This window comes from Cyprinodon tularosa, unplaced genomic scaffold (genome assembly GCF_016077235.1).
Source record: "Cyprinodon tularosa strain WSP-4 unplaced genomic scaffold, ASM1607723v1 ctg48, whole genome shotgun sequence".
Lineage (NCBI taxonomy): Eukaryota > Metazoa > Chordata > Actinopteri > Cyprinodontiformes > Cyprinodontidae > Cyprinodon > Cyprinodon tularosa.
This window is the reverse complement of record NW_024039207.1, coordinates 990,001-1,006,159: the sequence shown is the minus strand read 5'-3', so window position 1 is coordinate 1,006,159 and position 16,159 is coordinate 990,001. Positions and strand designations below refer to the sequence as shown.

The following is a 16,159-nucleotide window of genomic DNA, read 5'->3' as shown; positions in this document are numbered from 1 at the left end:
CTTTTGATATGACTACTCTCTCTCTTTCTGTCTCTCATCTGCCTCGCTCCACTGGCCTTGCTTGCATTCTCTGACCCACAATCCACTGCTGCTGTGGTTGCCAAGATTACAAAGTGAGCTTCACAGAGCAGTGCCCGAAACGGGGCCTGCCATCCCGAATAAGAGAAGAACGTGGAGATTGGCGTCCAAACATAAACGCCTCTAAAAACATTGGATTAGGATCAGCGAGCCACAGACCAGTTAGTAAGGAGTGGTAATAGGCTGCTCTCTTGGCTGAGACTACAAAAACAGGATTCCTACATTGTCTAGAACTGGATTATATAATTATCAGACTCTGGATAAGCGTGAAAAGCAAAAGTTTATGAGGGAAATACTTGCACTACTTCCTTCCTGTATGTTAGCTTCTTTTCATACATGTTTGCTTTTGTCCTTACGTTTTTCATTACTTTCCTTCCTTGTTTCTAGGGTTGTAAATCACACCCATCATTTAAATGATTAAATTCAGTATCAATTTCCTGAACCATTGATTCAATTATTTACGATACTCAAGAATACACCATGATATGATTCCATTAATTGGTTAATTATTTTTTTACTTTACAGGTTAGACAATGTTTCAAATTTGAAATAAATCACTGAAAGATGTAATATCGGCCATTCATCAAAAAATTACTGCAAGCGGAAAGAAGGTAGTGGCTAAAGGAAGCTAGGTAGGAGGGCAAATTAGGTTTGGCGCCACCGCAGCTCGGGAGTCAGAATTACGTCCTGGAGCAAATGGATAAAAATAGACTGGAGGAGAAAAAAAAACATGAATCGATACTCATGCGAACGTTACGATGCATCGGATCGCCGTCTGTTGGAGCGATGCATCGATACAAAACGATTATTTACACCCCTACATGTTTTTCCCCATTTTTCATTTGTTTTTCCCTCACCCTTCCTTTTGTCAATTCTTCCATCCTTCTTCTCTTGTATCCTTCATCGTTCTGCTCTTCCTCCTTTCCATAAATGGTTCCATCTGCTGTTTCTTCCACTACTTCTACATTTATTTGTACCCCTCTTTCTTTTTTTGTTCCTTTCCTTTATACTTATGTACTTTCTCTTTCTATCCATCTATTCTTTGTTTTTGCAATGCTTATGTCACTTATCACCTTCCCAACAATTAAAAGCTTGATAGTTTTCTTATGTAAAATACAGCCAAAGATATTAGATCTGGTCCCTGGCACACCCGTCTTTCTGTTGCCTCAGTGATCAGGTTGTCATTATCCTCACTGGTTTTCTGCAGTTCCTCTTGTCTCAGTTTAAATTTTCAAAATTCCTTCCTCTGTAATTATTACTTTAAACTTTAGATGTGGGTTTCTATCATGAGTTTTTGAAGCCTGAATCTCAGTTTCAAGTCTTTGCATACAAGTTTTAATCCCAAATCTACGGAACATGAGTGTGGAGTTCTTGAGTCTTTGCAGCATCAGTCTCAGAGCAAAAGTCTCAGGTTTTTAAAATGCTACTCTTAGTCTTAAATCAAATATTGCTCAGGTTGTGCCTGTACTGCGCAAAAGTCGACAGTATCCTTAGTAGAGAGCTGAACGATTTCAGAATCAACATTGCAATTCTTTTGAACCAAGGCTGCAATTGTGATTTTCCTTTGAACTCCAAGCTTATAGATGCTTCACCCCAGGCTTTCAGTTTTTAAAAACTTGCTTTCCCATAGTCAAGTTGCACAACTTTACTGTAACCTGTTTGTGAAAAGATGCCTACTTTTACTTGCATGCATGAATTTGCATGCTAGCTGCAACTCTCTCCATCTTTGTCTATAGCGACAAACCCACTTAAAGCATTTTATCAACATCAAATGGGCTGGAGTGAGTAATTTAGTGCCTTACTGTTGTTAAATACAGTGTGATAAAAAAAATATGTGCCTCTGTGATTTGGAAATTGCATTTTGTTAAATTGTGAATATATTGCAAAATGCAATTAATTGCCCAGTCCTAATCCTTTTGTGTTGAGCGCAAGATAAAGCGAGTTCACTCCTTCAGGTTGCAAGTCATTGCAAAGCTTCAATTGTCAACCCCAAGGAACGTGGGCCAAATCTGGCTTTTGCCGATAATTCATCCGGCCGTCAAGAACCATAATAGGCCCATCATGTCATAAAGTAAAGGCACGTGTTCTTTTAAAGCGGAAAGCTGCAAAATAAATGGGATTAAAGGTATAATATCATAGCAAATCCAATTATGACATGAAAAGTTTTATTTCTACAGCAGGCCCTTTTAAAAATGTGTTGATGCTGAAATATTGTGATATAAAAATTAGTTTGACCCTCATGCTTTAGAGCAAGATTTAAAAAAATTACAAATCCGTTATCTCAAACACTCAAAACGCAAATCGAAGTGGAGTCTTGGGTTTGTTTTTTAGTTTTTTTTTTTTTTAAAGAGTGAAGTCTTAAGTCAAGTCTGGAGTCTTCAGACCAAGAACGTAATTCAATTTCCTACTTTGGATCGAAACACTCGGGAATCATGTTAGTGCCAGGTCTGAACAGCCCTAAAGAACAAAGAGGAAACAGAAATCAATAAACCTACGTTGTGGTAAGTCTGTGCTCTCCGTTTATCTTGTGTGCACTTATGTGGAAGCTATTTGGCACAATGAAACTATTTAATGTGCTGCACGTCAGTTGGTGTGTCATAATGTTATTTCCATCTCAGAGAAGGTCAGGCTTTGAAGTCTGGGAGTTTAAAGGGTTAGAGAGACAGTAAGGGTGTTTCATTGCAGGATGAAAGGTTAAACAGCTCTCCTCGTAAGTTATTGTGTGGACGTTTAATGTCTACAGCTCATTGACTATTGTTTTTATATGAGTCTTGGGTTATGATGGTTCAGGAAAATCACACTGTGAGTTGTAAATGAAATCTTAAAAACCCAGTTCCAGATAATTCTGTGGGTCTTTACGAAAGGCACCTTTCCTGCGTGTTTTGATTCGTCTAGCAGTTGTCGTTGACAGGACAGACATCTAAGGAATTCATTTCACAGCCTCAAACACCAAGTGTTAAAAGTTATTGTCAGTGCGCGGGAGACGCTGTTGAAAACCTTAGACTTTTTCCAGCCCTGCGTGCGACGTCGCCGTGTTTGTCTTGCCGTCTGTGGGTGTTGTCGCAGGCTTTGTCGTGCTCCTTGTATTGTTCTTTTGTTTCTCCAGTCTTCCTTAAGAGTTCCTCCTGCACAGCTCACATCCACACTTTCAACGGCATTGAAAAAAGAATTATCCACATGACAGATGGGATCATTCCTGAGCTCAGTTTTGTCTGTTTCGAAGTGCCCTGTCTTTAAAGTGGCTACTGTAAAATGAAAACAAACTTTTTACGGACAAGGCGACCGCATTGTGCTGTTAAACCACTCAATGGTCACGTTTACTGTACCTAATTACTTCATTGAATTAGGCATATTACCGTCTCATTGTTTGTGTATAAATCTACAGCTATACATTTTTAAGCTAATAGGAGATTCTTTTAACATTTAGTGCAGTTTAAATAGTTATAGCATCTGCAACTTTTATATATATCGACCGATTTAATTCAGATACATTTTTATTTGATTAACACTTCATCTCGCGGAGCTTTAAAAGACGATGCAATCTAATCATACAGAACTTTTTCTATCTAAGGTTACCCAGCTGATTGCATGGCGTGACTGACTTTGGAGGATTCATTAGGATGGAGAGACGGTAGAGATTCGCTTGCATTTGGGAACACAAGCCGGGTTGTAAACAAAAAACTTGAAATTAACCAGCTTAAGACATTAGAGCTGAAAGGTGATTGGAAATTGCATAATATTTACATCTTGCAGTTACAGTTTTATCTTGTATTTTCCTCAAAGAATTATTATTTTTTTTAAACTTTGCTACTAAGTAGGGCTGTGTTGGATATGAAAATAGATTTTCCAATTTGAAATCAGTTCTGGTAGTATTTCCTAACAATTGTTTTATATAACCCACAATATAAAAAAAAAAAAAGCTTTTTCCGCTATCCTTACAGCCGCCATTAACTAGCCTTACTTTATTATTTTACTGTTGAATTTGAACATATTACTAATATCAAAATATTGTATGACTATACATTCATGTAATTCAGATAACTAAAAAAAAAACTAAAATAATTGATTCTAAACCTAAATTTTGATCTTGAATCTGAATCGACTCGATTCTTAAAATTTGAACCAATAATCAGCCCAACTACTACTACTAAATGACTACTGATCCAGTTACATTGATGCAAAATGAAAATATTAATCCACATTAGCATCTTTGGGATACAGTAGCGCTGCCATGTCAGAACGTGAACTGGTGATCTATTTTTATTATTTCTTATCAAGAAAAAATATGCTTTATTTGATATGCCTGGAAAGACTTTGTAACGTAAAATAATTGTCCTCATCCAAAAAAAACGAGCTATGATGTAAAAGTTGGAGTGATTTACTGTAACTTCCTCTCTGACTCATGATGTTACCAACAAATTTCAGAGTGGGTCCAACCCAAACAGACCCCTGATCTGTTTACTCAGCATTGCAGTGGTCTGCTTGGTCTCATTTACATCAAACCATTATTTTTTTGCCAAATTAGATCCCATGGAGATTCTCAAAACATCTAGCATCCTTTTTAAATGGCTTAAACACTTGAAAAATGATCTAGAAATAAGTCAAAATTTCTTAAATTAAGTGTATTTACCCTTAATTTGAGCAGGTAAATGAGATTATACTATTGTTATTCTTAAACTAAGATAATTAGATAATATGCACTTGAAATAAGATAATGCAATTGTGTTTTCTTAATTCAAATCTAAATTGTCTTATTCCATTGGCAAAATGTCTCCTTTACCTCCTCAATCCAAGAAGAAATGCCCTTATTTCAAGAAAAAATGACTTATCTAGATTTGGATTTTTTTTCCCTGTGAAACCATATTGATGATAAAAAACTATAAAGGTTTTAGATTCTGGGCCTTGAAAGCCTGATACTAGTAACCAGCCCCTTGGTTTGTAGCTACCATGGTTGATAACAGAGCTAAAAACAGCTTATTTGTCTTCCAGATATACTTAAGAAAGAGCAGAGCTCCAGAAAGAAGACTATATCTGCCTCATCAAGCATATTTACTTCAGCTTTCCTACATTATTTTTTCCTTTTACCTATTGTTTGTGAAGACTTTGAATTTTACGTAACCTGTTGAACTTATTAGAATGTTCATCCTTCATTTAAAGAATATTTAGCAAATCAACTTTACTTTAAAACTTGCTGTGTGGTTGATAGGGGTGTAAATCACATCCATCATGGCGATTCTATTCAGTATCGATTTCCTGACCCAACAATTCGATTATTTTCGATACTCAAGAACACACCACGATTCGATTAATCGATTAATCGGTTATTTTTTTTTTATTATTATTTTTTTTACACCTTACAGGCTAAACAAAGTTTCAAGTTTGAAATAAATCAATGAAAGCTGTAATATCATTATGCATTTTCTTTAGAAACAACAGCAAAAACCGGAGAAGTAGAAAAGTTGCATCAAAAAATACTGCAAAAATACTGCACAATATCAGTGTAATGAGTTCAATGCAATACCTCGGCTCCAGAGAAACTGTCCAACATATTTTTTTAGAATGTAATAAATATACTCAGGAAAGAGAGATGTTGCTTAGAGAGTTAGACAGGAATAAAAATAAACTACATATAAGGGAATTGTTTCAAAGGTCATCTGGGGATGTAGTTTTTGGTAGTATTTTTAATTTTCTAAGAAGAACGGGTATTTTAGCGAGAATATAATAGTTTGTCTGGTCCATACTCCATTCTGGAAGGTGGCGGTAATGCACCTATAAGTTGTTTGCCAACCGCCATTAAAAAAAAGAAGAAGAAGGCTTCAGAGTGTTGACGTCACCGCCCCCTTGAGAGACGCTCCGCTGCTCCTCTTCCAGATTGTAGCTGACCGCAAACAGTGCACCAGACAGGAGGCCGGCTTGTTTTGTTTTTATGACCGAAATTGCAGAAAACAACTCGTGAAGTTTGACCCGCTAGAAGAGCGAGGTACGCGAGAACGCTGGGACCCTTTTTACAGCTGAATCTCCGCTCTCTTTGGCCCTCATGTCCCTCCGTCGTCGGACTAAACTCGTCCCCACTTCCTCACCGCCTCGGCCGTATCTAGACCCACAGCGTGTAGCTCAGACCACGATTCAATACTGAGCATAATTTAAAAATGTCTGTGTGAAACTTGCTGCAACAAACTGCTGTAAGAGTATAACCAGGAAGCGAGGTAGGAGGGCAAAATAGGTTTAGCGGCACCGCAGCACGAGAGGAAGAATTACGCCCAGGAGCAAATGGATAAAAATAGACCGGAGGAAAAAAAAAACATGAATCGATTATCTTGCGGACGTGTCGATGCATCGGATCGTCGGCTTTTGGATCGATGCATCGATACAAAACGATTATTATTTACACCCCTAGTGGTTGAATTAAAATAACTTTGCAATAAAACAAGGGGTCCGATTTGAAATAACACAAAACAGACTGATAGCTTTGAGAAGTTAATGTAACAGAAAAGTAGAGACATTCAAAGCCTTTACTTTTAATCAGCTGAACGTTAAAGGGAATGTTATTTTAAATGCTTTATTTAATATATTACATTCCTTTTTGCTTGAGATGTAACATTTTAGCTTTTCCGATTTTAATTAAAAGCATTGTTATAATGAAATAAATATAATTTGTAGCTATAGAAAAATCATTAGTCTATCATCAGTGACTAAGGAAGTAGATTGAGGATAAATGATGCATGTGTAGACAAGCTAAATAACTTTTTGGAGAAAGTCCAAATAATGAACTATGCTTTGAGAACAAGTCGAACCACACCCTGCAACCCTCCTTTTTTTTTATCTTTTTATGATCTTCGCAGGTATTACTCTGACTTTTAAGACTCTGGAGTTATAATCATATCCAATGGTGTAACGACACAACAATAGACCCGTAAGCAACATTATCTGGGTGGGCCCCGTATGAAGTACAGCATATGATTAAGGTTCAGGATACGGCGACAGTTCCATAAATCTGCCAAAAAGATACAATTATGCAATCCTCAGTAGTATATGATCACACACGGAAAAATAGTGACTACACACCTTGAATAGAACCATTGGTGACAGCGCACCACATTACAGACATCCCAAGTTCCAAAAATTAATTTCAGGGAGATGCTTATAACACATTGTACATAAAGGTTTTAATCTACGCTCTGGGTTATCCATAATTTTAAGTCCATCCATCCATTATCCGACACGCTTGTCCCAATTGGGCTCGCGAGGGGTGCTGGTGCCTATCTCCAGCTGTCAATGGGCGAGAGGTGGGGTACACCCTGGACAGGTCGCCAGTCAATTGCAGGGCACCACAGAGACAAACAGAACATACAACCATTCGCACACACTCACACCTAAGGAGAATCTAGAGAAGCCAATTAACCTAACAGTCATGTTTTTGGACTGTGGGAGGAAGCCGGAGTACCCGGAGAGAACCCACTCATGCTCAGGGAGAACATGCAAACTCCATGCAGAAAGACCCTGGGACGGGAATCGAACCAAGAACCTTGCTTCCTGCAAGGCACCAATGCTACCCACTGCGACACTGAGCAGCCCTAATTCCAAGTCATAGTGTGAAAAATAAAATACTCAAATACATTGTTCTTTTAAGATCTTTATTTCAGTTTGAAACACATGAGTGTATTTTTACCAACCGTCTAATGAACTATACACAGTTATTAACATAGTAATTAAAAGTACCACTTTCTGCTTTGCTATTGGTGTCGTGTTTAAACGGCTCACCATCAGGTTGAAATCTGGCATGTGTGGCGGTATACATACGGTGCGGCGAGTCTCTTCAGTATCAGGTGGTTTTAAGAGGAATTTTTCGCACCATTACATCTGCAAAGAGATGTCCTAGTCTATAATTGCGTAGGGGACCCACCAGGTGTCAGTAATGGGGCCCCTAGGAGGTTGTGGGCCTGTAAGCAACTGCATTTTCTGCTTACTGATATTTACGCCATTGATCATATCAATCAAAATTGACTTCTTGGAGCTTTTTTGTGCAGTACAGAAGTCTGCAGTGTATTTTTTTTTTACTGTGTTACAATGCCTTCCTGTTTAAGATCAACCATCTTCCAACAAACGGAATTCATATCAAATGAATAAATAAAGGGTTGAGATGTGTTCTGGCAACAGTAGGTCAGGTTGTTCTTAGCTTATGTACTTGGAGGTGGTCCAGTTTTATCAAAGCATTCATCCGTGACTCGCTGTGGTCCACTAAAGGTTTATTCTTTATCCCTGCAGTGAATGGAAAAGGCAGGGCCATCATACGAATTTCTTCAGAAGATGATCAAAAGTGTTGTTTCTCTTTCATTTATGATACTATGGTTTTATAAAAGATCAGTGGTGCTTTTTCTTCCCTGCGATAATTTTGTTTTTGGCCTTGAAAGAGAAGTGTACAGGAGTTTCAATGCAGCGTTTAAAGTGTGACTCCAGCAAATATTCCAAAAGCTGGATAGAGGAAGGAAAGCTTGGAGCTGCACGCCCTTTGTCTGAGACTGCAATCCGTTTTCCTTTAGACTCCAGGTGGGAGAAACCATGTCTGCAGGGCAGACATTGTATACTACGTGACATTTTTCACCCAAATATTTCTTGCTCCAAAAGCAGAAAAGGGAAAGAAAGCATACGCACTTTTCAACACGATATCTAATTACAGATAAAAATCAGAAAGCGAGGTTCCAGTTCTGGCTGTATGTTTAGGGAGGTTTTCCTGCTGGAAGGTGGGCCTCCACCCCTGTCTCAAGTTTTACCGACACTAAAGGCCAATTTATGCTTCTGAAGCATAGCCTTTGCAACCGTCAAATCTGTCTCTGTGTGTGGCCACGCCCCCGCGGAGAGGTTCTGCAACCGTCGTTGCGCACCTCAAAAAAATCCTGACTACTCTAGATCCATCTCTGTGACCTTGATATCCATTGTTGTTTTGGTCGATAAACACTCCGACTAGTACCGCCAAAGTTATCGTGACCATCCGCCGAATTTCTTGCGAGTTCTCAAATAGGCTCCCACTTGTGCTTTGGCGGGAAACTGATGTGTGTCCCTAGAAATTCCAGACCGACGATGCAGAAGCATACCAGCAAAACTGGTTGGCGACCAGACCCAAGCGACATTTGATGATGAGTCCAATCTGCCCTTAAGAATTGCCCTGCATTAGCTCCTACTGTCCCTTTTACTAGGTTCCGTGTCTATGTTAAAGAGCGTCCTCACAGCATGATACATCCACTACTGTGCTGCACAGTGGAAATGGTGCATTCAAGGTGATTTTAACTGTTAGTTTGATAATTCACAAAAATGCAGATTCTAAATCAGCCAACTATAGTTTGGTTTTCTGATCAAAATCTGTGTTTAACCCGTCGTCCCACAGGCAGAGTCAGGGACACAGGGCAGTAGGCAGCAGAGGCCCTACAGTAGACTGGGGTTGACAGCTTCATCAGCTCATGAGAAGAGAGGAGGAGAGCTGGCTCGGTGCCCAGCTGAGCTACCACCACGTTGCCTCAACCCCTGCTCACACAGACTAGCTCGACCTTGGACAGGGCACAGTCACCCTTCTCCCTCCTCCCGTTTGGAAATAACCCCCAACGGCACCCCTCCCCCCACTGCTCCCAATGCCTCTCCAGGATGGAGGAAAGGGAGGAGCTGGGAGTAATGGAAGCAAACTGGCACATCGTGTTTCCCTAATCTGAAATTACCCACAACACACTCTCTGTACATGTAAACACTCTGAAATTCAGACTATTTCTCTTCCTGGCTGTCTCCCAGATTTATGCTGCAAATATACAAATAAGCTTGTCTGATTTCAGCTGGCTCCATCTTTTTCCCCAATATAGACCATTAAAGGATAACAATTATTATATCCTGTGCTTTGCAAAGATATCTTTGCCAATATATTTGATATTTGTGTACACATTCAATATAATTTGGTGCAACAATCAACAGAAAGTGGTGAATAAGTAGAAAAATATTGAAAGGTGTTGGATGCTGCCTCCACATTCAGCCTCAGGCGACCATAGATCACCTGAGCAGGCCCTGAAAGGCAATCAGTTTGGATTTTATTTTTAAAGCATAACACTACCACCTCCGTGTGTTCAGATTAATTCGGGGTGTTAAAACATTTTAAAGTAGGATGTGGAAATTTTGTTCCACTTCCATATTTTGTACCCATCAAATCATAATAAAATATATTGATACAAAACCATCAAAAAAGGTGAGAGGGCTGTGGGTTATTTCACATGGAGGTTTTTCTATTGGATTTGTCAGCCTATAAGCCAGTGGAATTCATTAAGGTGGTGGTTTTATGTATGTTTGTTACTCTTCCTGCTGTCTGTGCGAATGTTATGTCGCTCAGGCTGCAGTTAAATGGATTTTTCAATTGATCTTTCAGCTTGTCAGAGGCAGCAGCTTTAATGGGCACATAGCTGGTCTTCATCTGTGAGTTCTTCCTGTATAGATGAGCGGCCGTGCGCCTGCCTCTGCAGCCGGTTCGGCAAATGAGACGTTATTGAATCAATCTTGTCCAATTATTTCTTCTGTGTATGTTAAATGTGAATAAAGGTGCAACAGAGTTCCTACATCTCATCACTGAACTTATGCTCCTCAGATTTATTGCATTTTTTAAACTAGGGGAAAAGATTTATAGACTTTTAATAAACAACAGATATAAGGGAGACTCTTAATGGACTAAATAGACGTGGAGACCCTGGGTTTGTTATGGCGATTCCCCCGTTTCTCTTAAATACTGTGAGGTTTGCATTTGTAAAACAGGAAATAAAAGCATTTTTCCAACAATCTCCTATACGTAAACATTTTAAGTACCTTATGGCTTAGGGATCCACGATATTGGGATTTTGGCCGATATCCGATATGCCGATATTTTAAAACTCATGTAGCCGATAACCGATACCGATACTGATGTTAAAGCTGGACAAAAATAAGTATTCATTGATAATAGCAGTTTTGTTATCCATTTCTGACACTTTGAAAAATAATATACTCAAATATATTTTCATACGCTGATATCAAATTGATTTTTAAAAATGTGGTATCGATCTATTTTACTTCCAAAATCTCGTGAAATTTCATCGTTCTGTTACAAACTCTCGTGATATTTTGCAAATTCTTGTGAGAATTTGTTAGTGAAATAGATCGATACCGCGTCAATACATCAACATATAAAAATATGGCAAAATTTCGTGAATTTTCGGGGGATTTCGTAGCATAAAGATGACATATAGCAATATTTCATTAGTAAAAGAGATTGATATGGTGTTTTTAAATGGCAATATATCAGCATATGAAGATATTGGGATATTTTAATGTATCAATATTTTTTCCCTCGTCTTTAGAAGTTTTTAAGTTTGTAAAAAATAAGCTTTTGAGTAAGAAGAAGTAGTATTTTTTTTTTTTTTTAGATTTTAGAAACTCAGAAGCTGATCAAATATCGGGATAAATATCGGTGGGGTGGCCGATGTCCGATATTCAGCTTTAAGGCCGATACAGGCCGATACCAATAGGGGGCCGATTATATCATGCATCCCTACTATGGCTTCATTTTTCCTCAATCTGTTGGATTTTTCCTTGATGAATCTGCTATGATGCTAAGTTAGATCTTCATCTGGGAAACAAACTTAATTTGGTTGAGATCTAATAATAAATCTCTCAGAGTCCAAGGACCTGTCAGGTGCAAAGAACAAAGATGGTAATAAATACCTCTGCATGTTTTCAGCTGCGCAGGGCGAGCAGAGGGAGTGTGCCTTCACAGACCAGCAGCAGCAGTGGGAGGTGAAGCGAGTGACGGAGGGTGAAGGCTCGGTCTCTCCAGAGAACACCACCATTCGATGTGCCAAAGGCAAGCACTGCTTTGGCCTGTGGGAGAAAACCCCTCCGGGTGAACTACAGCTGGTCAAACAAGGTAACACCAACTTACACATTTATTTGTTTCTTTCTTTATTTTTTGTTTCTGCTACTGATTAAATACAAAAAGTAGCTTACATATGCTGATTTCATCTATCAAGGAAAATAAACTATCAACCCAAGCTCCGGCGCTCATAGAGTAAAACAGCATCTCTGTCAAGCTGCAGTGTAGACTTTGACTAGGCCGTGGCAAACTTGTCACTTCCTGTGCGAATTCGGAAGAGTTATTAAGAAGAATAAGTGCTTCCTGTGTTTTTTCTTTTTAATGAGACATCTATTTGATATATAGTTAAACAAGTGACAAAATAACTGTTGTGGGTTATAAGTTGGACAAAAGGCTAGTTTGTGAAGCTTTTTCCTGCTTAGAATGAGGCTTAATAAAAACCTTAACCTTTACGCTCACTTATTTTCTTCATTTAATTGGAAATATCTGTTTGAATTGGTCGTTTGATTGGGTTCAAAGTTGTTTGATAGAGCATACAGAAAAGGTTAATCTATTTTACTGTCAGATGTCAAATAGTCAGAACTATTTTTCCAGTTTGCTAACTCTTTTAGACATTTGAATAAAAAAAAAAAAGTCAAAAGATCCCAATTTTTCCTGCCTCAGGTTGCTGGACTCACCTGGACGATAACCATGAGTGCCATGACGACCGCTGCGTGGTGACCAGGCTGCCTTCGCTGATCCAGAATGGAACGTACCACTTCTGCTGCTGTGGCAGCGACATGTGCAACGTCAACTTTACGGAGAACTTCTTGGTGCCGAGCCCCACGCCGCCTCAGTTGATCGGTGAGGACATACAGATAATCTTCACTTACTCCAGATGTGGTTGTTTATGCCGTTTTCTGCATCTGTATGCATCATGGTGAAGTAAATGGGAAAATTAGATATGATTTTAAAAAATGTTTGCCAGTTAATGTCAATGATCTCTATGTGGATTTAAGTTGTTACTCAATGTTTTATTTAAAATTGCTCAAGTTTTCAGAGTTTTAAATTTAAATCTTAGACATTCTAACACAAAGTCTTCATCTAAATGGATTTATTGTTTACAAAAACTGTAAAAGTCAGGAAAATAGTGGGAAAGTTTAAGATGTGTGATTTGTTTTTTTGTTTGAGTTGAAGTGATGCAGCAGGTAAAATGGTTTCAATTTCAGCCTCCTCGCTATCAAAGCACCATTGAGCTGTCAAAAAGCTAACAGACGTATTAATAGCTTCCGTGTGTTTTTTTTTTTTTTTTTTTTACTTGCGCCGCACCTGTGAATGAAGGCAACGTGTGCGGCGAGATCAGGGCGGTGTCAGCGCCAGCTCATCTCCTTTCGCAGACACGCTCTCCCACCGTCCGCGCCGTCTTACTACATTCCAAAGATTACAGAGCGTCTGCGCCCGCTGTCTGCAGACAGACAGTAGGAGCACGGTGGTGGCTGCTTTGCTGCGTAGAGAGAGAACCGGGGAAAGTAAAGAGCTGCTGAGGAATAATTAAATTGGATTGTTTTTGATTAACCTGCAAAATTGTAATTTTATTTGGGCTTAGATTTTAAATCCTGTTTCTGTTTTTGCCGGATTAATTCCTGACATGTCTGTGCAGATTCGTACTGCTGTAGGAAATAGAGCCATGATGTGTTTGATCTAAAAACAAAGCTCCTGGATAATGGTATTAGAATAGGGTGATGGGAGTACTACATTAACACAGAGATACTCCACAGGGGAAGGAACTGAATAACACATTCCTCTCTAATATTTGGATCTTTTCTTGGTTTTCTGTAGGGTTTAGATCTAGGCACTGTAGTTGCTTTAGAGGATGGTTGACTGTTGACTGAAAATGTTTCTGTGGTAACAAACATTTGTTTTGGATCATTATGCTGCTAAGAGACTCTAGTGACCCATTTTCATGTGAGCTGAAGAGATTTTGTTTATTTTCAGGCTTCCAAAGCAGTCTGGACATTTCTAGAAAAGCCTGAAAATGAGGTAGTTTTCTGATATAAAGACATGTAGAAAAGGCCACCCAGATGCCCATTAAAACATCCATCCATCAATCCACAGATGATCTTCAATCCATTAATGCATCCTTCATTTTGTACTTTCTTTGATCCATTCATGCATCTATGCTTTCCATCCATCCATCCATCCATCCATTCATCCATCCATCCATCGATTCATCCATCCATCCATCCATCCATCCATCTTTGCATCCTTAATTTTGAACTTCCTTGAACCCATTCATGCATCTCTTCCTTCCTTCCTTCCTTCCTTCCTTCCTTCCTTCCTTCCTTCCTTCCTTCCTTCCTTCCTTCCTTCCTTCCTTCCTTCCTTCCTTCCTTCCTTCCTTCCTTCCTTCCTTCCTTCCTTCCTTCCTTCCTTCCTTCCTTCCTTCCTTCCTTCCTTCCTTCCCTCCCTCCCTCTTTCCTTCCTTCCCTCCCTCTTTCCTTCCTTCCCTCCCTCTTTCCTTCCTTCCTTCCTTCCTTCCTTCCTTCCTTCCTTCATTTCTCACCTTAAAACACCTTAAAACAGATGCTTAGTTTACATCCAAAACAGCTGGGCTGTTTCTAGCCTTATGGTTGCTATAGAGACTAAGAGGGGTGTCACCTCTTATTTTACTGTCATGTAAACAGGAAGTCGGGGACTCCTAATTTAAAGCTCTTAGACCCTTATGAACATAAATAAATAATAAAAGCTAATCCCCAGCTGGAGTTTATAAAGGGTGTTGAAAATGATTGAGGTTTGTCATCAAGCACAATTGGTAACAAACAATATGTTCATCTGTAGTGTGAGAAAAGTGGATATGTCTGTGTTTATTCCAGCGCCTTCCTTGTTTTGATTAGGAGCCAAGAGATCTCAGACTTTAAAGGGAGCCTTGTTGACTCCTGCATGTGTGCCAGCAAGCATGCTCACCCTGGCATGTCAATCACAGCCTCCCTTGGGCTCTCCCAGTCATCAATAATGAATCAAACCATTGACTCCAGCCTTGACTTTTCCCTAACATGGAGCGCAGAAAGCCCGCCCCCTCGTAAAAAGGTCACGATGTGATTTAAATTTGTGTTTTGTCATGTTCTTGCTTTCAGATGGAACTCTGCGCAATGAGGAAACGGTAATTATCGCCCTGGCAACAGTCTCCGTGCTGGTTGTGGTCGCCGTAGCAGCCTTCTTTGGTTACCGCATGATGCACGGTGAGTTACCATGGCGCCAAGCTGTGAAGACTAGCAGGAAACATGGATTTCTTCTCAGGGCCGTCTGAATGTTTTTGGTAGCATTTATAATCTGTCCACATAACAAGTTACAGCAAAGGTATTCATCCTCCAGCTGCTCACATTTTCTCCTTACAACCATGAAACTCGAGATACATTTTAGAGTTTTCATTTTTATGGTCCAACACAAAGCTCTGTAGATCCCTCCTTTATGCTGTTCTTCACTCTTCTGTATTAACAGGCGATGGCAAACAAGCACTCCACAACCTGAACATGATGGAGTCTGGTGGCTCTGAGAGCTCCCTGGACCTGGACAATCTCAAACTTCTAGAGGTTAGTAGCCAAACCGGCCTGTATGTCCCTCTGCATCCTCAGAAAATCAAGATTTAAGTCTGAACCCGTTTAACTACTCATCCAGTGTGGTTGTTTTGGACTAATTAAGGGTTTTTTATGATGAAATGATGAGCTGAAGTGTAGCTGTATGCTGACTCGGGAGATTTCTGTTCCATTGAACGTCTGAGCTGCATCCTAAACCTTATTGATCTGCACCGGGCCCTTTTCATGAAGAACGAATGCTCCTATTACCGATGTAGAGGAGTTAGGCTTTCACCAGAGAGGAAGGAGAATTAGAGCTTAAAAGAGAAACCAAAGCTGCATAGACAGAAATAAACCCAAAATACATCAAGGTCTATGGTTGCTTTTTTCATTTCAATATGACTTTTATCATCCGATCGTGGCAGGATGATCAAAACGACACGTCAGGCGTTTAAAAATAGAAATTTGCTTTTACTGACACCAGATCTTGGAGAGAGAGGAGTCGCGTTGTGATAGGAAGCCAATACTGCATGGACGATATTAAGCCGCAGTGATAATAGAAGCACATAAAGACTCATTTATGTTTTCTAGAATACAGGGCTTACATTTCCAAAGTCCAATTTCCTGGATTTAAACCTCCAGAAACCTTTAAAAAATT

At 39.4% G+C, this 16,159-nt stretch overlaps 1 protein-coding gene across 1 annotated transcript in view; it reads left to right on the top strand.

Moving 5' to 3' along the window:
• Positions 1–16,159, top strand: part of LOC119794420 (bone morphogenetic protein receptor type-2-like) — a 46,983-nt gene that overhangs the window by 12,955 nt on the left and 17,869 nt on the right. The window contains exons 2-5 of the mRNA XM_038301974.1: positions 11,819–12,004; positions 12,614–12,793; positions 15,064–15,168; positions 15,428–15,519. Coding sequence (XP_038157902.1) covers positions 11,819–12,004; positions 12,614–12,793; positions 15,064–15,168; positions 15,428–15,519 — 563 coding nt within the window. The remainder of the gene's footprint in view (positions 1–11,818; positions 12,005–12,613; positions 12,794–15,063; positions 15,169–15,427; positions 15,520–16,159) is intronic.